Source organism: Bos grunniens, chromosome 7 (assembly GCF_055505025.1).
Source record: "Bos grunniens cultivar Pamir isolate PY7600 chromosome 7, Bosgru_T2T1.0, whole genome shotgun sequence".
NCBI lineage: Eukaryota > Metazoa > Chordata > Mammalia > Artiodactyla > Bovidae > Bos > Bos grunniens.
Genome location: NC_141171.1, coordinates 14,821,259 through 14,846,988, shown reverse-complemented (window position 1 = coordinate 14,846,988; position 25,730 = coordinate 14,821,259). Strand labels below are relative to the sequence as shown.

At 46.5% G+C, this 25,730-nt stretch overlaps 1 protein-coding gene across 13 annotated transcripts in view; it reads left to right on the top strand.

The window, feature by feature from the left end:
- The first annotated feature begins 469 nt into the window (after window positions 1-469).
- The window catches only part of DNMT1 (DNA methyltransferase 1), a 62,348-nt gene continuing 37,087 nt past the window's right edge, over window positions 470-25,730 (top strand). For 4 of the 13 annotated variants that reach the window (XM_086409215.1, XM_086409214.1, XM_086409217.1 and 1 more), the window contains exons 1-6: window positions 11,282-11,559; window positions 19,638-19,674; window positions 20,326-20,433; window positions 20,628-20,847; window positions 21,916-21,991; window positions 23,266-23,341. In XM_086409215.1, the coding sequence (XP_086265341.1) occupies window positions 11,381-11,559; window positions 19,638-19,674; window positions 20,326-20,433; window positions 20,628-20,847; window positions 21,916-21,991; window positions 23,266-23,341 (696 nt within the window). In that variant the 5' untranslated portion in view covers window positions 11,282-11,380. Of the gene's footprint in view, window positions 620-9,108; window positions 9,181-11,281; window positions 11,560-11,647; window positions 12,119-19,637; window positions 19,675-20,325; window positions 20,434-20,627; window positions 20,848-21,915; window positions 21,992-23,265; window positions 23,342-25,730 lie in introns of those variants that run through there. The other 9 variants (XM_086409220.1, XM_086409219.1, XM_086409222.1 and 6 more) reach the window with 5 other exon arrangements.

The window sequence follows — 25,730 nt, the reverse complement described above, 5'->3', positions numbered from 1 at the left end:
TGGAACCCTCCTAATGTGACCCATTCATTACTTACAGTTTCAAAATGCTGATTTGGGGCTGGCACCAAGATATTGCCCAGAGGAAATATGGCCAGGACAAGACCATTGCTTTGTCACTTCCATGGAGCTAAATTGGTCCTTCTCATCCAGGGTGATTCCACATCCCCACGGGACCTTTGGTTATGTCTGAGACATTTTTGGTTGACCCACCTGGGGGTGGAGCTGCTGCTGGCATTTAGTGGGTAGAGCTCAGTGATGTCGTTAGTCATACTGCAATGCACAGGACAGTCTCCCATGATAAAGGCTTATTCGGCTCCAACTGTCAGTGGTACCTAGGTGGAGGAGGGGTGCCTGCCCCTCCAGCTCCTTCTACCTGGTCAGGCCGGTTCACCTGGGAGAGTGGGGGAATGCCTCACTTTGCCAGGCATTTGTAATAACTTGGTGATTGCCTTTGGAGAGGCAGTTGTGGCTAATTAGTGGTCATTTCCAGGAAGGAGGGCCTTCGTGTGATTTAATGACCAGGGCAGGCTCCATTCTCATCCCTGCTCAGTGTGGTGAGGATGATTTTCTTTGCAGCTCAGGGGCAGATGTGGTGTGTTTTCACTTCGTGCGCCAGAAGGTGAGTGATGCCCAGAGGTCCGAGTGCTGTTTTTCTTTAGGGACTGGTGGCTACAAATGAGAGATGACCATGGGATCCAGAGAAGTTGAGGAGTGCTGGGGTGGGCCGAGAGAGGCAAGATGGGACCCTATATGTCTTGGAAGGAAGAAAGGATGGAGGCCCAAGCTTTAAGTGGGTGACAGAACTGGAAAGACGTACCCTGGATCAAAGCACTCATTCTAGGAGTGGAATTACTTAGGTCAGAGGGCAGGAATATGCTTAGCCTTAGTAGATATCACCAAATCATTTTCCAAAGTGACTGTTCTCTTTGGGCTCTCCCAGCAACACAGGAGAATTCTGATCTTGCTGAAACTGAAAAGCTTTTCTTTTTCCATTTTAGCCACCCTAGCATGCCTGGGTGTATGTGGGAGCTGATGTCACACTGAGGTTTCATTTTGCATTTTCCTGATGACTAATGAAACTGAGTAGCTTCCCATTCTGGCTGTTTGGATATCCTCTTTTGTGAAGTGCCTGTTCAACTCTTTTGTTTACTTAAGAAGAAGACAAGCAATCTCTTCATTACTGAAGTCTGTATTTTAGACACAAGTCCTTGATTAACAGACATATGTCTGTGGCTTTGTCTTTTAGTTTGGCTTAGAGGTAAAGAATCTGCTGGCCAAGCAGAAGATGCGGGTTCCATCCCTGGGTTGGGAAGATCCTTTGGAGAAGGAAATGACAACCCACTTCAGTATTCTTCCCTGCGAAGTTCCATGGACAGAAGAGCTTGGTGGGCTATAGCCCATGGGGTCACAAAAGCATCGGACATGACTTAGCAACTGCTGCTGCTGCTGCGTCGCTTCGGTCATGTCCGACTCTGTGCGACCTCATAGATGGCAGCCCACTAGGCTCCCCCGTCCTTGAGATTCTCCAGGCAAGAACACTGGAGTGGGTTGCCATTTCCTTCTCCAATGCATGAAAGTGAAAAGTGAAAGTGAAGTCGCTCAGTCGTGTCCGACTCTTTGCGACCCCATGGACTGCAGCCTACCAGGCTCCTCTGTCCATAGGATTTTCCAGGCAAGAGTACTGGAGTGGGGTGCCATTGCCTTCTCCGACTTAGCAACTAAACAACAAGATGAACAAAGTCATCTTAATACAGACTAGCATATTTTCCTTTATGATTAAAATGATTTATGTCATGTTAAATACTTGCCTACTACAAAGTCACAAAGATGTTCTGTGTATCTTGACATTGCTTTCCCATTTGGGTTTCCCTGGAGGCTCAGATGGTAAAAAATCTACCGCAATGTGGGAGACCCAGATTTAATCCCTGGGTCTGGAACATCCCTTGGAAAAGGGAATGGCAACCCACTCTAATATTCTTGCCTGGAGATTTCCATGGACAGAGGAGCCTGGCAGGCTACGGTCCATGGGGTCAAAAAGAGTCAGACACAACTGAGCAACGAACACTTTAGATCTGCAAGACATCTGGAACTGAGTTTTGTATATGGTATGAGGTAGGGATCAAAGTTCACTTTCTTCCATAGGATCATCCAGTGATTCCAGCATCATTCACTAAAAAGGCCATCCTTTCACCGATGCTCTGCCAGCTGTTTTTGTTTGACATAAATAATATAGCCACATGGTCCAGCATTCCAAAAGGGCCAAAAGATTCAGAAAAAAATTCCTCTGCCAGTAGCTTCCACTCTGCTAATTAAAATCCCTTATCTCCAGAGATAGCATCCCTTATCTCAAGAAACTTATCCATATCTTATTTCTTTCCCAAGATTTTACATGTAAACCAGTAAATATACATAATTCCTTCCTTCCTTCCATTTTTACATAAACAGTAGCACACTAAGGGTTCTGTCCTCCATGTCTTCTTTTTTTCTCTCTCTACTTACAGATAAGAAAACAGTCTTTAGGATATTATGTAGAAAAATATCCTTTTTTTTTGTTAATGTGGAGTTTGTCACTGTATGAATGGGAAGCCATTCTTTTAAACTAATCCCCACTGGTGGGGATTAGATTCTTCCCAGTATATTGCTACAGACAAGGCTTAATGTGGGGCTGCGTCCACTTTTCTCTCTCTCTCTTTTTTTTTCTTTTTTGCTGAACCTCAAGGTTTTTGAGATCATAGTTCCCTGATCAGAGCTCAAACCTGGAACACTGGCGCTGAGAGGGCCAAGTCCTAACAACTGGCTGCCAGCAAATTCCCCACTTCTCATTTTGCATATGTTTGTGAGTACATTTTAGGAGAAATTCCTGGAAGTAGAATAGCTGAATAAAAGGGTGTCTGCCTTTGTTCCGATGAATATTTGCAGACTGAGCATTTAATATAGAGGAAGAGCCATCGTGCCCTTACTCACGCAGGGCTCCTTGAGTCTTTGTTCTATGCCAGCTACATCTTGGGCACTTTGTTAGATGATGGCAAAAAGTTATCACCCCAAAATGTGTGATCCCCAGCTGAGGCATAGGCTGTGAAAGAAAGAGCCTATCAACTCGAAGGCCTGTGGCGGGTGTTGACACGATGTGAGTTCTGCCTAGTGTTCTAATCTAGAAAGATGGTACTGATGAATCTATTTGCAGGGCAGAAATGGAGGCACAGGACTTCCCTGGTGGCTCAGACAGTAAAGCGTCTGCCTACAATGCGGGAGACCTGGTTTCAATCCCTGGGTGGGGAAGACCCCCTGGAGAAGGCGATGGCACCCCACTCCAGTATTCTTGCCTGGAAAATCCCATGGACAGAAGAGCCTGGTAGGCTACAGTCCATGGGGTCGCAAAGAGTCGGACACAACTGAGTGACTTCACTTTCACTAATGGAGACACAGACATGAAGAACAGACTTGTGGACACAGTGTGGGAAAGGAGAGTGGGGGGTGCATTGAGAGGGTGGCATTAAAACATATACGTTACCATATGTAAAACTAGATAGCCAGTGGGAATTTGCTGTATGTCTCAGGGAGCTCAAAAACTGTGACAACCTAGATGGTTGGGATGGTGTGGGAGGCAGGAGGGAGGTTCAAGAGGAAAGATACATATATATACCTATGACTAATTCATGTTGATGTATGGCAGACACCAATACAATACTGCAAAACAATTATCCTCCAATATAAATTTATTTTTTAAAAAGCCTATTGGGACTTCCCTGGTGGTACAGTGATTAAGACTTTGCCTTTCAATGCAAGGAGGTGCAGGTTTGATCCCTGGTTAGGGAACTAAGATCCCACATGACTTGTGGCCATAAAACCAAAACATAAAACAGAAGCAGTATTGTAACAAATTCAAGGACTTAATAAAAGACTTAAGAAAAGAAATGAAACTTAAAAAAAAAAGCCTATCAAGACAGCTGATAGTGTTGGGGGAGGTCAGGAAAGGCTCCTTGAAGGAAGTGATGGGTGAGTCAAAATAGAAAGAATGACTAATGATTCTCTAAGCAGGAGAAGTGAACACATGGAGCAGCAGGCTAAAACAACAGCAAGTTCTGAAACTTTACAATATTTTTTTATGGCTGGATAACAAAAAAGCCCTCAGTCTACTGGCTTAGAACACTACCAGCCATGTATTATCACTCAATGGTTTCAATAGGCTGGGGATCAGAAAGCAGCAAAGTGAACGGTTCCAGCTTGAGGTGTCTCAGAGAATACAGTCAGATATTGGCTGGTGTTACAATCATCTGAAGGCTTGACTGGGGCTGGAGGAACTACTTTCAAAGTGGCTTACTCACCTGGCTGACAAACTGGTTCCTCTTCCCATGGCCTCCCCACAAAGCTGCGTGAGCATCCTCATGACATGATGGCTGGCTTCCCCCAAGAGAACAAGGTGGCTTTTGTGGTCTAGACTCAGAAGTCCTTTTTATACTGTTCATGGAGTTCTTGCATATAGTCAAAGCTATGTTCCTTTCAGTAGTCACGTACGGATATGAGAGTTGGACCACAACAAAGGCTGAGAGCTGAAGAAGTGATGCTTTCGAACTGTGGTGCTAGAAAAGACTCTTGAGAGTTCCTTGGACTACAAGGAGATAAAACCAGTCAATCCTAAAGGAAATCAATCCTGAATACTCATTGGAAGGACTGATGCTGAAGCTGAAGCTCCAATACTTTGGCCACCTGATGTGAAGAGCCGACTCCTTGGAAAAGACCCTGATGCTGGGAAAGATTAAGGGCAAAAGGAGAAAAGGGCAGCAGAGGATGAGATGGTTGGAAAGCATTACTGACTCAATGGACATGAACTTGGGCAAACTCTGAGAGATAGTGAAGGACAGGGAGGCCTGGTGTGCTGCAGTCCATGGGGCCACAAAGAGTCGGACATGACTGAGTGACTAAACAACAACAACAGCTCAGAAGTCCTGGACCTTCGCTTCCACCATGCTCTCTTGGCCGTAGAGACTGGCCCTGGTTCTTCTTAGAGAGGATTCCAGAAGGGCGTGAGTACTGAGAGGCAAGGAATGTTGGAGGGCCCTGTAGGAGGTGGGCTTCTTCAGTTCTTAGACAGGAAGGAGTGGGGAGCCTCTAGGATGTAGCTCAGCTGGGTGAACCAAGGGATGAGTAGCAAAAGCTGAAGTGGTTGGAGCTAGGCCTGGAGGGGTTGGATTTATCCTAAGAGCCCTGAGAAGCCACTCAGGTGTCTTCAGTAGGATAAAGAGGAAGTGATAAGATCAGATCTAGATTTTTCAAAAATAATTTTATTTATTTTTGGCTGTGCGGGGTCTTCATCACTGTGTGGGCTTTTCTCTTGTTGTGGCGCCTGGGGGGGCTACTCTAGTTGGGGTGCACGGAGTTTGCACTGTGGTGGCTTCTATTGTTGTGGAGTATGAACTCTAGGACATGAAGGTTTCAGTAATTCTGATTCATGGGTGCAATAGTTGTGGTTCCTGGGCTCTAGAGCACAGGCTCAGTAGTTGTGGCACATGGGCTTAGTTGCTCCTTGGCATGTGAGATCTTCCTGGACCAGGGATCGAACACGTGTCTCCTGCATTGGCAGGCAGGTTCCTCACAGCTAAGCTACCAGGGAAGCCCTCAGATCTAGAAACTTCACATTTCCTTGTGGAAAGTAGGTGGTAGAAGGGTTGAAGGGCAGCCCAGGAAGGAGACTAGGAAGGTGTCCAGGAGAGCGGGGAGGAATGACTTGAGTTGGGGCACTGGCCCTGGAGGGGCAAATCAGCTAACTGACTCAGGGGCTGTTTGAAGGAAAACCTGGCCAGGCTTGGTGGCAAGTCTAAACAGAAAGCCCTCAGCCTGCTCAAAGGCCCTGCAGAGGAGCAGACGGGTCTGCCCAGCACTATTCACCATTGGTTTCCCAAGATCCGATTTCCAGTCACTTGAGCCTAGAGAGTTTGCGAGGCTCTGTCCTGGTGGTCTTCCTGCTGGGCCACCTGCTTGGGGCTGGGAGTGGCAAAGTGTCCCTGTGCAAGCCTTGAGTGCTGTTCCTGGAGCCTTTGCTGGGCTGGCATCAAGTAAGATCTCAGTGGCCGTGACTAATTCCCCAGCACGTGGCATGACTCAGCTTCGGCCTTCTGACTGACCATGGCTCAGGATATGTAGCCATCCCTCCACCAGCCCTGTGCTCTGGGCTGCTGAGACCTCAGTTGGGCTGGCCCCCAGGACTCTCCTGGCCTCTGGAGTGTGGCCCTCCAGCTGGGGGCAAGAATGTGGCCCAGGAACTGGGGAGGTGGGGCAAATCTTTTTTTAAAATTTTTTTGGTTACACTGGGTCTTTGTACACATGGGCTTTCTCGAGTGTGGAGAGTGGGGACTGCTCTTCATCATAGTGTGCGGGCTTCTCATTGTGGTGGCTTCTCTTGCTGCACAGCATGGGCTCTAGGCACAGGGGCTTCAGTAGTGAGCACACGGGCTCAGTAGTTGTGGCACATGGGCTTGGTTGCTCTGAGGCATGTGGAATCTTCCTGGAGCAGGGACTGAACCCACGTCCCCTGCATTGGCAGGCGGATTCCTATCCACTGCTGGGGAAAAATCTTCTGCAGGGAAGGAGTCTGGTAGCCCAGCCAGTCACTCTGGAAGCCATGTGTAGCCCTTTCCCCTGACCTTGGCCAACATTTCACTGGTCAGGTGAGTCGAGCGAAGCAGCTTCAGGGATTGTAGACAGAACCTGGGTTTGCAAATGATCTGATTTGGACCACAGTTTCTGAGTTTGTGAAATGGAAATCATAGTGTTGTGGGGGGGGGCAGGGGAGAAAACCACTCTATACCTACCAACATTTGCATCAGGTACCTCCCACGTGGTAGCCCCCATGTCCTATGTATTCAAAGGATATTTGGATTCCAACTGAGTGAGCCCTTGGAGAGTCAGCTGTGAATGAGGCAGACCACCATATCCTTGCCCTCTGGAGATCAGTCTTTTCTTAAAAAAAAAAATTGATTCAATTTCTTTGGGGCTGTTCTGGGTCTTCATTGCTGCATGTCGGCCTTCTCTAGCTGCAGCAAGCCAGGAGTACTCTCTAGTTGCAGTGCTCAGGCTTCTAGTTGCAGTGAATTCTCTTGTAGTGCTCAAGAATTCTCTCAGTGTGCTCTAGGGCATGTAGCCTTCAATAGTTGTGGTGCACTGGCTTAGTTTTCCCACAGCACTAGAATCTTCCCAGACCAGGGATCAAAATGGTGTCCCCTGCATTGGCAGATGGATTCTTAACCACTGGACCACAAGGGAAGTCCTGGAGCTCATGGTTTTTGCAGGGGTTGGCTTGCTAAGGCCCATGGGCTAAATCTGGCCCAGCAAGTTTTTGGAAATTAATGTAAATAAAGTTTTATTGGGATACAGGCATAGCTATTCATTTGTGTATTGTCTATGGCTATTTCTATGCTAGAAAGGCAGCGCTGAGTTGACTGAACATATGGCCTGCAGAACCTAAAATACTGTCTGATTCGTCATAGTAAAGTTGTCAACCTTTGCTCTACTCTAGTGGAACAGAAAGACTACAACAGATGGAAATAAGAGTCAGTGACAGTGCTAAGTGCCACGAAGCCACAGGAAGATAGAACAGAGAGGTGGGGGTGACGGGCTGTTTCCAGATGAGTGGACAGGTCGGGGGATCCTGTGGGTAGCAGGAACCTTTGAGCTGTAGAGCTTCCAGAAGAGTAGCCTGGGCAGCATTGACATTGAAAGCAAAGGCCCTGGGGCACTGGCACTTGAGGGCTTGAAAGACTGAAAGTGGGTCAGCGAAGCTGGGGCTCATCGAGGGGGTTGGAAATGAGTTGCATCATGGCAGGATCTTGTGGTGGTAGTGGTGGTTTAGTCATAAAGTCGTGTCTGACTCTTGTGACCCCATGGACTGTAGCCCGCCAGGCTTCTCTGTCCATGGGATTTCCCAGGCAAGAATACTGGAGTGGGTTGACATTTCCTTTTCCAGGGCCTTGTAAAGGTAGTTAAATGCTTACATTTTATTTCAAGGGCAGTAGAAAGTTCTGTAAGATTCTAGAGGGAAAGAAAAGGGCATTAAAAGTGTTTGAAAATGCCCTCTGGATGCAGTGGGCTGAGAGATTGGGGAAGGGGCTGCTATTATAGTACAAGTGAGAGATGATGGCAGTCTGGGTTACACAGAAAGTCCTGTGTGTATTTCAGAGGAAGAAGCAACAAATTTCTCACCTCCAGCAGGTGAGGGGAGGAGAGGAATTAAGAGATGGTGCCTGGCTGGTTGCTTCTGAGCAACATGAACAGATCAGCTGGGCTGAAGGTGCAGCTTTGACACCAACTTGCTGGGTGAAAGTGAAAGTGTTAGTTGCTCAGCTGTGTCCAGCTCTTTGCAACCCATGGACTTCAGCCCACCAGGTTCCTCTGTCCATGGGATTTCCAGGCAAGAACACTGTATTGGGTTGCCATTTCCTTCTCCAGAGGATCTTCCCAACCCAGGGATTGAACCCTGCTCTCTTGCCTTGCAGGCAGATTCTTTACCATCTGAGCCACCAGGAACCTCGGCCAGTCTTTGTCTCTGAACCCTTGTCCCATATGTATAATTGGTCGAATTATCCCTTGGCAAAGGGATTACAAAGAGAATCTACCTGAGAGGGAGGTTCCAATAAGTGCAGCTGCTCTCCTGTGAGCTGAGGCCCTTGAACAGCAAGTCTGCTCATTTATCTCTTTCCCCTCCCTACCCCATCCCATGAGCGCCCCCTTTCCTAAGCTGGGTTAGGGACCCAGATGCTGGCTTTTGACAGGTCTACACATTCAGGCTTTGGAGTTAAAGACACCTGGATTGATAGTTCTTCCTGCTTACTGAGCCTGTGATCTTGGATAAGCCAGTCTCCTTTGTGACGAATCTCCTAGGCCATGGGAAATGGGGGAGGGAAGGGGTCTTGAAACCTCCCTTTATGGTGGTTAAGGACTGAGTGTGTGTTAATCACTCAGTTGTGTCTGACTCATTGAGACCCATGGACTGTAGTCCACCAGGCTTCTCTGTCCATGGGATTCTCCAGGCAAGAATACTGGAATGGGTAGCCATTCCCTTCTCCAGGGGATCTTCCTGACCCAGGGATCGAACCCAGGTCTCCTGCATTACAGGTGGATTCTTTACCATCTGAGCCACCAGGGAAGCCTGTAAAGGACTAAATAACTCCTAAAGATCCTGGTACAGTAAGTATGGAAGTGCTGATTAACTATTCAATTAATAGCTATTAGTTTTATTCCTAATATTTCAGTTCTCCTGGATCCTGCCCTGCAGTGGGTAACCCATGGCGACCAGAGGGTCTGAGGTCCACTTCTGGAAGCTCTCCACCAGTTGCTGGGGGAACTTAGTTTATGTGCATGTTTACAAATACGTTCACTTGTAAATTGCATGATACAAAAATGTAAATGTATACTGTAACCTGGAACTCCATTCTGATGCTTACGTTGTGGCGGATAAAGTACTTTAAAAAAAATGTAGTCCTATCCTATTGATGATTTATTTCTTTATTGGGATAAAAACCATAGCATTTATCATCTTAATTGTTTTTAAGCATACAGTACATTACTAACTATATGCACATTGTTCTGCAGCAGATCTCAGACTTTCATCTTGTGAAACTGAAACTCTATTCCTATTGAACAACTTTCCTTTTCCTCTTCCTCCCAGCCCCTGTCAACCACCACTGTTCTTTCTTTATGAGATGACTAAGTCAGATACCTCTAAGTGGAATCACACAGTGTGTCTTTTTGTGACTAGTTTATTTCACTTAGCATAATGACCTCAAGTTTCACCCAGGCTGTTGTAAAAGGGCAGGATTGCTTTTTTTTTTAAGGCTGAATTATCCATTTAATACATCCATAATGTATATGCCACATTTTCTTTATCCATTCATCTATCCTGTCCTTTGGGTTGCCTCCACCTCTTGGCTATTGAGAATACTGCCACTAAGAAGATGGGTGTGCAAATATCTCTGAGATCGTATTTCCTGTTCTTTTGAATATTTATCTAGAAATGGGGTTGCTGTTCGTATAATTCTTTTTTTTATATTATTTTTTTTTACTTTACAATATTGTATTGGTTTTGCCATACATCAACATGCATCTGCCATGGGTGTACACGTGTTCCCCATCCTGAACCCCCCTCCCACATCCCTCCCCATACCATCCCTCTGGGTCATCCCAGTGCACCTGTATAATTCTATTTTTAGTTTTTTGAGGAGCCTCCACACTTTTCTATAGCAGCTGCAGTATTCTAAATCCCCACTGACAGTGCAAGGGGGTTCTAATTTCCATGTTCTCACCAATACTTTTTGTTTTGATACTGGCCATCCTAAAGCATGTGAGGTGATCTCATTGTGGTTTTCATTTGCATTTCCCAGACTGGTCATATTGAACCTCTTTTCATATGCTTTTTGTCCATCTGTATCTACTTTATGAAACTTTCTATTTAAGTCCCCTGTTTTCTAATTGTCTTTGAGTTGTAGGAATTCTTTATATATTCTAGATAAGCCCTTATCAGATACATGGGTTGCCTACATTTTTCTCTCATTCTATTGGTTGCTTTTTCACTTTGATTCCTTTGCTTTTCATGAGTTCACTTTAATTTTCATGAGTTCACTTTAACATAGTCCCATTTGTCTATCTTAGTTTTTGTGACCTGTGGTTTTGGTGTCATTTTCAAGCCCAATGTTGTGAAGCTGCCCCCTCCCCCACCACACACACTTTCTTTTAGAAGTGCCGCAGTTTTAGGTTTAGGTCTTTAATCCATCTTTTGAGTTAACTTTTATATGTAATGTAAGGCAAGGTTCCAATTTCATCCTTTTGCAGGTAGATATTCGCATTCTGGGTATCTTCGGCGTGTAGATATATGGTTTCTCAGCACCATGTGTTGAAGAGACTATCCTTGCCCGAGTTCTGATGCTTCTTTAAGTACATAGGCTGTGGAAGTGGCCCAGGTCCCCCTACACTGTGAGATCCTTCGTGCGTCCTCAATACTTTCTGGACTAAGTTCTGTTAGTTCCTTTTCACAGATGAGGAAACTGAGGCTGGGTCCAAGTGGCCTGCCCTAGGTAGTTATAGTGAGCAAATATAGTGTAGGTGGGATTGGAAATGAGTGCTTGAACTTTAGAGCCCACGGGGTATAGTGCCCTGGGGATGTTCCTCGTTCTATGCCTAGCATGCGGGTAAAGAATGAATGAATGAATGTCTCAGGCAAGGCTCGCAGCAAATGGAGGAGCTTGGACAAATCCACTGCTCCGCGCAGGGGTGCTCTCCTCTGTCGCGCATGCGCGACCCCTGTGCGGAGCCAGTTCCACTGCCTCCGCCCACTCATGGTACATCCTCTCTCTGTGTGGTACGGCCCGACTTCCCCCACGCCTGGGCCGGGATGGTACGCGCCGCCTCCGCTCGCGGCCCCTCCCCGTCGGTTTCCGCGCGAAAAGCCAGGGTTGCCTGTGCTGCTGCCGCCTCTGCTGCACCTTCCAAGATGCCTGCCCGAACCGCCCCGGCGCGGGTGCCTGCGCTGGCCTCCCGGGCCTTCTCACTGCCTGACGATGTCCGCAGGCGGTAGGTGTCGCGGGGAACCTGGAACCTGGGTGGGTGGCACGGCGGTGGGGGTGGGGGTCATTTCCCCTCGGGGTAGCCCGTGGCCGCCGCTGACAGACGGGCGCGCATGCGTGGGCTGGCGCGGCGCGCGGCGGCAGTTGGCGCGGGCAGGGTGGCACTTCCGGTCGCGCGCGCCCCTGGCCGTTTGGCGCCAAAATGGGCCAATCCCACCCCCCCCCCCCAGTTCCCTGGTGACTAGAAACTTGGGGTCTCTTCTGACCTCAAAGTAGAGCAAGCTTTGGGTTTTCCTTGGAGAGCCCCTTCCCGGAGCAGCCTCGGGCCCAGCTCCTGCCGCCAGCCTGGTCGCGCAGGAAGTGGGCAGCCTGCGGCCTCGGGATACCCCTCAGCCCGGGCACTTCGGCCTCCACTTCCGGTGCCCGGTCCACTCGAGGGGGTTGGGCTGGCCTGGTCCCCGAGGGTATTTGGGGGGATTCTCTCGGCGTCCCACGCCAAGCATCCCGATGGCAGCCTCCAGAGACAGATGCCGCCGCCGGTCGGGGCCCTGGCGCGGCCGGCTCAGGTTTGCGAGCCCTGTCTTCCTTGGGGGGCTCCCTCCATCACCTCATATGGCTAGGGTAGTAGCATTCTGGAAGGACCCCTTATCCTTCAGTGATAGGATAGGGCTGGGCAGCGTGAAAACTGAGTGGTTTCTTCCAGTAAATCTGAGCTGTGGGCATCAAGGAAGCCTTGCTAGGGAGAACTGGCTGGTTTCCTTGTGTATGTGTGCGTATGTATGTGCATGTGTGGGAAGGGGAGTGAGGGGGGCAGCAGCTAATACTGGGGATGCAGCTACAGCTACTCTGTGCACATGGATCTTCAGGCAAGCCCAGTGTGCACCCTAGGCTTCTTGCTGGTGAAGGGCATCAGTTTCACTCTTGGAAACTTGCAAACCTCACTTACAACAATGTGGGAACCAGCCCTGAATGCTTCCAACCAGATTTGTGAACCTGATTTTGCCATTTCCCTATTTCCCTTTGCTTCTTTCCTAAAGTTGTGCCAGACCAGTTCTGATTCGGGCTTTTGAAAGGTGGAGAGTAGGTGATAGCGGGTATTTGGATCCTCCTCCCAGGTGTCAGATCACTTCTTAGCCACAGTTAGAGGGTGATGTCCCTCGCTAAATAATCCCTATACATCTCCCCCAAGATAAAACATGACTTGAAGTGGAAATGGATTTATGAAAGTGCCTCACTTCATTTTAGACCCAGGACGGGGATATTGGGCTCAGCCTTCTTTACCTTGATGGTGAGAGTGCTACCTCCACTGAGCCATCCATGACCTTGGGCAAATTTCATAAACAAGTCGCGTCTGTGGACTTGGACAGTTAACATGGGCTTTAAACTGGTATTGGATTAAATGAGAATATGCCTGGCACATAAAGTCCCCCGTGTCAGCATTCTTGACTAATCTAACTTGCTTTTTTTCAGTTCTAATTGTATAGAACACTTTACATGATCTCACTTAATCTTCAACTGTTCTCAAGAGTGGTTGCCCTAGGAATTAACTGTAAGGAAGCAAAGATTTCTGCTAAGATCTGCTTCTTGGCAAAACCTTTCCCTTCTGTGAGGGCTTTTATTGGGCCAGAGCAAGGCTTCTGTTTGGCTGAATTTGAATGTTCTTAGGTGAGTGTTACAATCCATCAATCCATCATTCACCGTAGGTTCCATATTACCTTGAACTAGAATTGCCTACTGTTAGGTATAGAGTCTGGTTTTAGGTTTTTGTTTTTTTTTTTCATTTTGGGTTATTTTTTGACTACACCTCATGGCATGTGGGATCCATCCCTGACCAGGGATCAAACCCATGCCCCCTGCGTTGGGAACATGGAATCTTAACCCCTGGACCACCAGGGAAGCCCAGTGTAGGCTTAGGTTTCTGCCTCAGACCATTGACATTGTCACCTTATGTGACCCTCTCAACAGCTTTTCTTAAATTTTGAATTTTAGCTTCTAAAATACAGGTGTAAACATGGCATTCAATATTCCCTTTAAAATGTTCCCTTATACCACCTTGTAAATGGAGATATAACTTTTTGATTCATGAAAATTAGGTACCTCATGTTATGGATTATACTAAATCTAGTAGAATAGGAACAAAATTTAGGCCTAGTCCTCACTGAGGAATTCTTGTCACTTACGCTAACTTGTGTTTATATGGCAGCTTCTTTTAAGACTCATACCATTACATTACCTATATGATGATACTAGAAAATGTTCTTAATGTTTAGGTATTTGTACATTTACTTACGGCTGCACCGGGTCTTTGTTGCTGTGCGTGGGCTTTCCCTAGTTGCAGCAAGCAGGGGCTACTCTTTGTTGTAGTGCGCAGGCTCCTCATTGTGGCTTTTCTTTCGAAGTACAGGCCCTAGGCGCGTGGGCTTCAGTATTTGCAGCACTCAGGCTCTACAGCACAGGTTTAGTGGTTGTGGCGCACGGGCTTAGTTGCCCTGCAGCGTGTAGAATCTTCCCAGACCAAGGATGGAGCCTGTGTCCTGCATTGGCAGGCAGATTCTTATCCACTGCGCCACCAGGCAAGTCCAGTGTTTGAGTTTTTAAAGTGTAACTAAGTGTAAAAACTAAGTTCAGGGCTTCCCAGGTGGTGCTCGTGGTAAAGAATCTGCCTGCTAATGCAGGAGACATAAGAGACATGGATTCAATCCCTGGATTGGGACGGTCCCCTGGAGAAGGAAATGGCAACCCACTCCAGTGTTCCTGCCTGGAGAATCCCATGGACAGAGAACCCTGGTGGGCTACAGTCGATGGGATCATAAAGAGTCGGACACGACTGAAGCAACTTAGCACGCACATGTCCTAAGTCTTCTAAAAATCAGGCCTTTCAGGACAAGCCACATTTTTCCACTTGATTTTTCTTACTCTCCAAGCCACCATCTTTTGTATAGAAAAAGCAGTAGTCTTCCCACTTGTCTTTCTGTTGCCATTTGGTCTTTTTTCTCTAAGTTTGAAACTTATCCTCTTAGGATATAAGTTGGAGTGGGAGGTTTCCTGCCCCATACGCATGTGATGACTTGAAGTCCAGGACTGCCATCCACTTGCCTGACTCATCCTGTGCCCTTCTTTTTCTTACAAGCCATTCAGGTTATCCTTTAGGTTTTTAGGGCCTGAGACCATGCAGAGCCACCAGTGTGAGGCTAGACTGCACCTGACTCCTTCCCCATGGTGGCTACTGTCCATTCATTCCCAGGACTGCTCAGAAAGACAGTCCCCTTTCCCTGCCATGAGAAGGGGTTAAATTCTGTCAGTATACCCCTCATGCTGCCTCTGCAGTCTGGAGTTGATGATCACTTGTCGTCCAAGCATGTTTGCCTCATTGGTTGCATCTGCAGCTTAGAATCCAGTAGACTCAGATTCTTGCTTGCTAGACTTTCACCTTCAGTGAAGCCTGAATTGACATACTAATACTAGACACCTCCTCACACAAATCTGACTCAGCCTTTGTAATTATGACAGCTTTCCTATCTGCTAACCACTCTGATTAGATTAGAGTGGATCTTCAAGTTCTTAACTAGTCTGTGGCTCCTGAATAGGTACAGAAGGCATAACTGACTTCTCTAGTTCTCCCCTGAAGTAGGATTCTAAACGTGCAGACTCCTGGGGTTCAAAGCCCAGCCTGCCACTTGCCAGGTATATGACCAAGTAGCCTAACTTCCTGATGCTTTATCTCTAAAATGGGACAGAGGTGCCCACCACACTAGGGCACTGTGAAGACTGAGCTGAAAGAGGTAAACGTGGCAGAGCAACACCTGCACAGAAACCTGCTTCCCTGCTTATTACATGGCAGCTGTATGTTTCACTTCCATTATGGGGGGTGGGGGGGTGGGGAACATACCTTATTAATGAATTACCAACTTGCAAACCTGATCCTAAGGCAGATACTAATATAGCAGCCCATGCCTGCTTATCATTCCAACTTTCCTATTTGCCTGGCTTCTTGTATACTCATCTGGACCTGTTCTTTTTGCTGCCACCTTAGCTTAGCTTTTGTGCCAGGTGCCCAGCCATTCCTCAGTTAAGATGGTTTTCTCTCCTTAATTCTTTGTATTCTTGACTTTGGTGATGCTGTTTACTACCTGGGAGCTTCTGTCCTGATCTCCCCCATATTTCTTTTCAATTCTCGGACCCTTATTTTCCTCCAGTCTTAGGGTTTCTGCCTTCGGCAGTTAACAGTACCAGCCAGAGATGCCTCTTTGGAGAGCCAGTTCTAATTTCTAGCTGTTAAATAGCCACGTAGATTCACTGGACTGTCTTTCACTCCTAAAATTCGTGGTCTGCTCCCTTCTTCCCTACCAAAAAGTTCTGCCTTTCTGGTACTGTATTAGTTTTTAACTGCTGTCATAACAAACTACTGCAGTCTTAGTAACTTAAATAAAACATATTTGTTATCCTCTGATTCTGTAGGTCAGAAATGTGGTGTGGGTTTCACTGGATTAAAATCAAAGCATCAGCAGGCTGCCTTCCTTCCTGGAGGCCCTAGGGGAGAACCCGTTTCTTACTCTCTCAGGTTGTCAGCAGAATTCAGTTCCTTGTGGTTGTAGGACTGAGGTCCTTCTTCTTTTGCTGGCTGTAGGGTGAAAGCCATTCCCAGTGCCTGGAGGCGACGTCATCTGTTGGCTCGTGGCCCCTTTCCTTCATCTTTTAAGCCCTCAAAGCGAGTTCTCACATCACGTCTTTTTGACCATTCTGTAGTCACATCACTTGAAATGCAGCTGGGAACTTTATCTGCTCCTAGGATTTAAATGATTTGATAAGACCCACCTGAGTCATCCAGAATACCCTCTCCATCTCAAGAGCTGTACTCTTAATCACATCTGCAAAGTCCCTTTTGCCATGTAAGGTAACATATTCACAGGTTCTGGGGAACTAGGGGAGAGGGTCCGTTATCCTTCCCTCCACAAATACTGTCTCCGGTACCACCCACCATGCAGCCAGTTACGGAAGGCACAATTAACAGAGCTTTGTAACTTCTCCAGGATGTTCTCAGCTCCTGCTGTGAAACCATATTACAGATCAGTGTTTCTAATTTAGGATGTCAAGAGTTAGCCACTCAGTCATGTCTGACTCTGTAATCCCATGCACTGTAGCCTGCCAGGCTCTATCCATCGGATTTTCCAGGCAACAGTACTGGAGTGGCTAGTCATTCCCTCCTCCAGAGGATCTTCCTGACCAGGGATCGAACCCAGGTCTCCTGCATTGGCAGGCAGATTCTTTACCGTCCAGCCACCAGGGAAGCCCAATTTAGGATGTTAGAGTGATTTAACACCTTATGGTGATTTAACACTTTATCTCTTTTAAACTAATACATATTGTATATTTCTGCCATCTTGACTTTGTTTATCCCCCACTAAAACATGACTGATTCTTGGGTTTTATCTCCCCCATGACTCTTCCAATGGTTTGTTAACTATGGAGAAAATCTGTGATATTTTAGCCTGACATTGCTGACCTCCTTGAGACAGGCACCCAGCTCCTCTCAGGATTTGCCTTTCTTCCCCTGTGTTGGCCTGACTCGTGTGAGTTTCTTGCCCTGCTGTGGCAGCTCCTCTGCCTAGTTCCCACTGAGCTCTCAGCTTCTCTGTGTCCCTCCTTCCTGTTGCCATTTATATCCTTTTTCTTCAGAAGCCTCAGACTTAAACTCTGTTGGCCTTCACAGTGGTCGACGTATATCTTTTTTGCCTTTCAAGAGCTGCTCTGATGGAAGCAGCTAGGAATGAGTCATGGGATCTTGGACCAGAAGGTAGCTAAGGTTATATATATATATATATATATATGTGTGTGTGTGTGTGTGTGTGTGTGTGTGTGTGTATGTGTATGTAATGTTGCCATCTTCTGTGACTACTCGGTCCTTCATATCTGCTTCTCATCCTCCTGGCTGTGAACCTAGATGGGAGGTAGTGTCACCAGTTTTACTGGGATGGGGATAAACTCTCCAGTGATAGCCTGGGCACCAGGGGAGGCACACTGACCAGCCTTCCTCCTGCCCCACCTCTGGCTCCTCAGTGCCTGCCCTGGGCTCCTGCCTCCCACTCCAGGGCTGAGCAGGTTAAATCTAGTCTTCACAGGGCGAGACTTTTGAGATACCCCCAAGATCTGTTTCTCCCTGCCAAGCTAAATATCCCACTTCAATAGGAAAGATTTAAAAAATTCTGACCTGCAGATCTGTCTCCTGCCCAGATATAGGCGTTGTCAGCGTTGGGCAAAGGGCCCCTTGATGGGCTTCCATCTGAGCGTTGTCCTTGATGCCTGAGGTGACCCGGTTGAGGTGGGAGCTGTGTCCTGCTAGGGTTTTGTGAGCACAGTGACTGAAGGTGGGTGGCTGTGGTGCTCCGGCAGCAGTGTGTGCGCCTCTGGCTCTGAGCAACATGATCTGCAGTCGTCCTCAACTAAGGCTCTCCCAGGACCTGAGTTGCTTTGGGGGTAGAATGACTTTTGCCTGGAAGGGACTCCACATGCTTCTGGAAAGCCTGACTCTGAATCTTGAGTCCAGATTACACAACGCATGTGATACACAGCATATTAACCACTCTGTCGGTAGGCTGCTATCTTTTTTTTTTTTTGGCTGTGCTCCGTGGCATTGTGGGTTCTCAGTTCTCTGGCCAGGGATCAAACCCATGCCCCCTGCAGTGGAAGCATGATTGTCTTAGCTGCTGGCCCACCAGGAAGCCCCTGCTCAGTCTCTTCTATAGCCAGACCTCTGCTGAGCATCCAGCGCCAGCCAGGAAGCCCCTGCCTGGCAGTGCGTACATCTCAGCACTCAGCTTGTTGCCTGAAACAGGGTCTGGCGCAGAGGAGGCACCCACAGATGATGTTTGCAGCTAGAAGCAGGATCCCCACCCACTCGGAGTAGCCACTGTCTGTCACTAGTCCAGCAGAGCCTGTCACTCACATTCCTGTCTGTGCTGCTTACATCTGCCCTCCCTCTTCGAAGGTCAGTCTGGGAGAGCTCTATTCCTGCCCTTTAGGTTGGTGGTAACCGAGTACCTTGCCTGGGTGCCCAAAGGGAGGACCCACACATGGTGGAGGCCCAGTCCTTCCCTGCCCAGGGCAACCCCCCTCTGCTGACGGACGCTGGCTTAGCTGGTTGGACCTGTTCTCACTCCGCTGCCCACAGGAACACTGCCCAAGCCAGGAACAACAGCCTCTCCATTTCCTCTGTGTCTTTTGCTTCTTGTTCCTTTATTCTCTTTGCTCCCTTCCCCCGAAAAGAGGCAAGACATTCATCTTAGTAATCAAGTCAGACCATGATTTTTCCAGCGAAACTCATGACAGTTCTGCACACCTGAATGACTAGGTAGAAACGTTCACAAGGATGAGCTCTTGGGTGAGGCGCCAGCCAGCTTCTCTGACTTCCTCTCTCTTCCTTGTGTGTGGGGCACCCTGTGCTGCCCCAGGTGACCCCGACTTCCATTTCCTACTCATCAGAGTGCTGCCACTCCCACTGTCCCCATCCTGGCCTTTGGGGGTGTTAGCTGACTGTTTCCGCAGCCTCCTGTTGCCCTGGTTCACTCTTTCTAACCTCTGTATGCCCTTCTATGGACTCTTGGTCAGGTTCAACTGGAGGAAGACCACCTGTTGGTCACTTAACTTGGGAAGGACCCCAACTATGCTTCCACTTTCCCAGTGCCTTTTTTTTTTTTTAAATCTTAATTTTTGACTGCACTGTTCAACATGTTGGATCTTAGTTCCCGACCAGGGGTCAAACCTGTGCCCCCTGCATTGGGAGTGCAGGCTCTTAACCACTGGACCGCCAGTGTCTTTAAAATAACATTGTCATAGAGTGCCTGTATTATCCCTTTCCACTATCAGAAAAACACCCCCCAAAAAGGGAACCTCACTTAGATTGCAAATGACTTCTTAATGTGTATGTAGGCACTTGCAGTGGGGCATTCTACACATTGAGCAGGGGGAACCATTGTATTTTCTAATATCCGTGTTGAAGTTATTTCCAAAGTTCTTTAAACTGTGGTATTATAGATGAACAGTGTTGCTTAACAAGCGTTTTCTTTCTTCCCTTTTTTCTTCCCCCAGGCTCAAAGATTTGGAAAGAGATAGTTTGACAGAAAAGGTAAGGTCATCTCCACCTTAACAAAATCTATTATCAGATGTGACTGTCTGATAGACTATGTAGCTCAAAGTGGAATTGGCTCTCTTTTCCTTAAACTCTTAAGGATAACTTGGATGTTTTTGTCTAATGTGCTATATTAATAGGCTGTTATCAGTTAGCTTTTGGTAACTCATCAAGTTTCCCAATCTAGGTTCCCTATCAGCAAGTCTAGGTTATAACTTGCCCTGGTCATACTGTTTTTTTCAGAATCAGTTTTGTTCTACTATACCATTATGTGTCTGTTTCACTTCCTAATCTTCCCATTTTTCACCACCCTGTAGATGGTGTGATATGATCTTTTTTTTTTTTTTAAATATTTATTTGGCTGCACCAGGTCTTAGCTGTGGCACATGAAATCTAGTTCCCTGGCCAGGGATCGAACTTGGGTCCCCTGCATTGGGAGTGTGGAGTCTTAGCCACTGGACCACTAGGGAAGTCCCTCTTAAAAAAATAAAAATAATAAGTAATATGATCTTAATGGAACTATCACGAACATGTCTTGACTCAGCGTTGCCTGCCTTTCAGTCATTGTTACGTGGCCAGGCAGTGTAAGTGTGCCTTAGTGCGTTGTTTCAGAGTGTGGGGACTTCTAAACATATATCCTTCCCTTAGGAATGTGTGAAGGAGAAACTGAATCTCTTGCACGAATTTCTGCGGACAGAAATAAAGAATCAGTTATGTGATTTGGAAACCAAATTGCATAAAGAAGAATTATCTGAGGTAAGTCTTCAGGGTCCTGGCGTCTGGAAGACTTGGCCTCCCGGGTAACTGGTCTGTGACCAGGGAGGCTGAATAATCCCAACTCCCCATGTCACCTGATAGTTATACAAAGGGAACACATGTGTTTCCTTATTATTCTCTCATTGCCACTTGTTTACATTCACTGCTACTCAAATTATCCTTTCCTGCTGTAGGAGGGCTACCTGGCTAAAGTCAAATCCCTTTTAAATAAAGATTTGTCCTTGGAGAACGGAGCTCATGCTTTCAGTCGGGAAGCGAATGGATGTCTAGAGAACGGGAGCCAGACAAGTGGTGAGGATTGCAGAGTGGTAATGGCAGAGAAAGGCAAGCCCCCCAAACCTGTCTCCAGACTTTACACGCCCAGGAGAAGCAAGTCTGATGGAGAAACAAAGTGTAAGAGCATTCGACTCATTTGACCTTATTGGAGTATGGTATCACCAAAGGGGAGGACAATTAGACTTGGCGCCATAGGTTCATCCCACCCGCTCCCCTGGGCATCACTTCTTTCTTGTGTATCCATCTGCTGCTAGGTCACGTCAGTCGTGTCCGACTCTGTGTGACCCCATAGATGGCAGCCCACCAGGCTCCCCCGTCCCTGGGATTCTCCAGGCAAGAACACTGGAGTGGGTTGCCATTTCCTTCTCCAATGCATGCAAGTAAAAAGTGAAAGTGAAGTTGCTCAGTCGTGTCCAACTCTCAGCGACTCCATGGACTGAAGCCTACCAGGCTCCTCCATCCATGGGATTTTCCAGACAAGAGTACTGGAGTGGGGTGCCATTGCCTTCTCCTGTGTATCCATATATGTATATATTTTTGGCCGCGCTACTCGGCTTGTGGGATCATAGTTCCCTGACCAGGGATCATACCTGGGCCCATGGCAGTGCAAGTGCCCAGTCTTAACCACTGGACCGCCAGGGAATTCCCCCTTGTGTATACTTCTAACTAGCTTCGATGTAGACTAGAAATTTTTGTCTTTGACCAAGTTTGAGAGCATTAGATCTCCAAACATCATTGAATTTGAGGTATAAAGTAACAGGATCTACTGATACTTAGAACTAAGTTATATGCCTGTTTAAGCTAAACATTTATTCTTAGACTCCTTCCCCGTTTGTAGTCAGAGTAACTCTTCTGAAATTTTTAAAAGAATAAGAGCATGGGACTTGAGCTCAGGTCAGGCTCTTGACCACTTCACCTTCTGATGATGGAAGCAAAGGTTCTGTTTCCTTGTCTGTGTCAGGGTTGGGCCCGTCATATAAGAGGTTGTGTTAAAATGGTTCAGCAAACTGGCAGGTGCTAATTTGGTGAGTTTTATCAAGATGGTGGTTGCTGAAAATAAGAAGAGGAGGATTCTTAATCCTCAGAAGCTGGTCTCTGCAGCAGCCTGGTAATTCTGAAGAACTGTACCTTTGCTGTGAACTTTTTTATTCTTAGTGACTTTTTTGTTTCTTTTTCTTTAAACAGCTGAAGTCTCTTCTAGCCCCAGGATTACAAGGAAGACTACCAGGCAGACCACCATCACATCTCATTTCACACGGGGGTCAGTATATAATGAATGGACAAGCCCCTTTTTTAGGGGCCAACTGTTTTTGGTAAACCACGTATAGAATTAGTAGGATGTAATTTAGTGATTCTGACTTCCACATTGCCTGGGTTTCACTTTGGTATTTTGCTATCAGACACTCATGAACAGCATTTCTGAAGACCTCATCCATTTTTCCTGTTAACGTTGTTCAGTTGCTAAGTCCTGTCCGACTCTTTGTGACCCCATGGAGTGCTACACAGCAGGCTTCCCTGTTCTTCACTGTCTCCCAGAGTGTATTCAAACTCATGACAGTCGAGTTGGTGATGCCCTCCAACTATCTCATTCTCTCGCCCCCTTCTACTCCTGCCCTTAGTCTTTCTGGGAAGCTTCAAATATGCATACACAAAATCACCAAGAGTAGTAAAATGAACCCCTTGTATATGGCCCAGTGACAGCAGTTAACAGCTCCTGGTGATCGTTTCATCCTCAGCCCCATGTGCTCCAATGATCTATTCCAAATGAATTACACCTCCATACATACCACACCCCCCACTTGGGTTACTTTGAAACAAGTCAGACATGTCATCTTATCTATAAATACTGTATTTCTAGATGACAGGGTCTTCCTCTGACAAGTTTTAATTCATGTTTTGCTATAGTTGCTAACATTTAGGAAACAGTCTTTTTAAGAAGACAAAACAGAACTATAATTTCATGCCTCATAAAGTATAATAGCTCCTGACTACCAGGTATACAGCAGTGTTCATACTTCCGCGTATGTTAACAGAGTTTGGTTGACTTCTTCCTTAATCCTTTTAAGATTCCTTATTTTCTTGCCATTTATTTAAAGAAACTTGGTTTTGTTTTAGCTTCCGGATCACCATCATTAGTGGTGGTTAATGTGTTCACTTGTCTCTGGTTTTCTAAAAACTGGTAGCTAGGTCTAGAGGCTTGTTCAGATTCCAGTTTTATTTTCTGAAACTTCATTAACAAACTGGGGCTGTCCATCAGAAGCATGTCACGTCTTTTTGGTGATGATAGCAGCTGTTGATCAAAGTCTAGATCCATGATTTTATAAGGTTTGCAAAATGGTAGTATTCTAAACCTGTCATTTGAAGATATGTTGAACTTTAACATCCTGACAATGAGGGCGTCTCCTTGGAGGGAAGGGGGAGTCCATGCCCTGAATCTTCCCATACAGAGGGAGGAATGTATCAGTAAGTTGCTTCATGCCCACTGGAGGTCTAGGGTTGGGCTGAGCTAACAGTTGGCTTTACTGTGTGTGACAGCCCTGCCAAACGAAAACCTGAGGAAGAACCTGAAAAAGTGAAGTCAGACGATTCTGTTGATGAAGAAAAAGACCAGGTGGGGCTCGCGTTTAAGTTTCTTAACTCTGCCTTATTTTGGTACGTTTTCCGTTAACTGTGAATTTACGCTTGGTCTGTCTATGGACCAGAAGTGACTGAGAAGGTGTTAGAACGTATCCCTGGACCCCGGGCAGTGCAAAGTGTATCATGATGAGACCCGAGGGCTTAGCAGGCCCATAGCTTGAGTCTGCTCTCTCCTGTCTACTTTCCTGCCTCTCCACCTGGCAAGATGAGATGTTCAGACCAGCAGAGGTGGTGTGTTTAAAGCATTTGCTTCTGACATCAGATAAGCTCCTTTCCCACATCTAATTTTTCAATAAGAGCAGAATTGTCATGTTATTATGTGCATTGTAATAATGCTGCTTAGACTTTTTAGGTTGGAAAACTGGTGGCTTGCCAAAGGCCTCTGGGAAAGACAATGCCTCTGGCGCTGTCCCATGTGGCTTAAGGGGCAAATCTAGGTAATACCAGCTGGCCACATGCTGTCTATTTCAGTTCTGCCACAGGATTGGCTGTGTAATTTGGAAAGTCTGTAGGCTTTCGGGTGGGTAGTAAATGCCTGTTACCTGCTGAAGATGAATATCTGTGGTTTGTTCTAAGGCTGGATGTCTCAGCCAAGGCTTTGACTTTTGGGGGCAAATAAACCTTTGCTGTAGGGGTCAGTCCTGTACATCGTAGAGTGTTTAGCAAGGTCACGACCCCTACTCGCTAGATGCCAGTAACATTCCTTCTGTCTCCCATTTGTGACAACCAAAATCACTTTCGGTTTCTCCCAGAGGTCTCAGAGGGGCAAAATTGCCCTAGGTGAGAAGCATTGAGCCCGGTATCGCTGAGGTAGACTTGATAAGACACGCTCATTCTTCTGTCTTATTCTTGAGAATTATATGCGACTGTTCATGACCCTTATTCAGGTGTCTATAGTTAGGTTTAGCCAGAGTACCCACTCACGGTGGGAAACCGAGATGGGGAAACGTCTTGTCTAAGCCGTGTGGCCAAGTCCCTTGCCCCCTAGGAGAACATGTCATGGGCAAGCTGGCTCTTGTAATATTGATAAGACTTTAAAAAAAAAACACAAACACATGTACCAGTTTGAGTTGTTTTTTTCCCCCTTCTAACATCTTGGAGGGCTTACATAGCCTTTTCTTTTTGCTTTTAAAGAAATTAACCAGGGCGTTCTTTCCCAAGTAGGAAGCTGTTTCACTGGTGGTGTGTGTGAGGCCTTGTGAACTTCGAGGATGAACCCCTGTAGGAATAGGGTTTATTCCAACATGCTAGAGTCCTAGTGCACCAAACCAGTGATATCAGATGGTATTGGTTGAATAAGTCAAATAAGGTCAAAACCTTATACTTCAGCCAGTTTAAAGTGTCTTTTTTTTTTTTTAATTTATTTGTTTATTTGGCTGCATTGGGTCTTAGTTGTGGCCCGCGGGCTTAGTTGCTTCACGGTGTATAGGATCTTAGTTTCCTGACCAAGGATTGAACCCTGCGTTAAAAGGCGGATTCTTTACTGCTGGACCACCAGGGAAGTCCCCCAGTTTAAAGTTTTGCGATCTTACTATGTGTTTTTTTTTTAAACAAGTATTACCTACACTTGATAAAACAGTACAAACAGCTATTGGGTACAAAGGAGTGGTACTCCCACCCTTCTGTCCATCCCTCTCCCACCCCTCCCTCCTGTCTGTCCTTCTAGAGGCGAGCATTTCTCAGTCTCTAATATATTGTTTTGGATTGTATGTCTATACATAGTACTGTATTATATTAATATATAACCTGTATTAGGGTTCTTCAGAGAAATAGAGTCAATGATATCTGTATATATGAGATTTACTTTAAGCAGCTGATTCACACAATGTCAGACTGGCAGGTCCAAAATATGCATGATGGGCCAATAGGCTGCAGACGCAGGGAAGTGTTGATGTTGTAGCTCAAGTCTGAAAGCAATTTGCAGTCAGAATTTTATATATAATACACACACACACAGACTAATTCCATATAATATATTATGGAGGGGTTCTGTGTAATTTACCCAACTTTCTCCAGTGGTAACATCTCAACTATAATACAACCGTAAAACCAGGGAATGGACATTGGTATAATCTACAGACTTTGTTCACTCTGCATGCATAGCCAGATGTATGTGTGTGTGGATTCTTGTAATCTCCACCTCAAACAAGATATCTGCTTCGTCACCACAATATTTTTATCCTGTTTAAATACATAACTGCAGATATCCTAGAAATGGCAAGTCTTGTGAACTTAGGGAAGCAGTGTCCTGGCTGTTCATCGAAGAGCTGGTGTCCAGTTTAGGTTGTCATCATCACTTCCTGATGGGAATCCCAAATTACTGGGTTGATTTTTTTTGCTAACATTAACAAATCCCTGACATG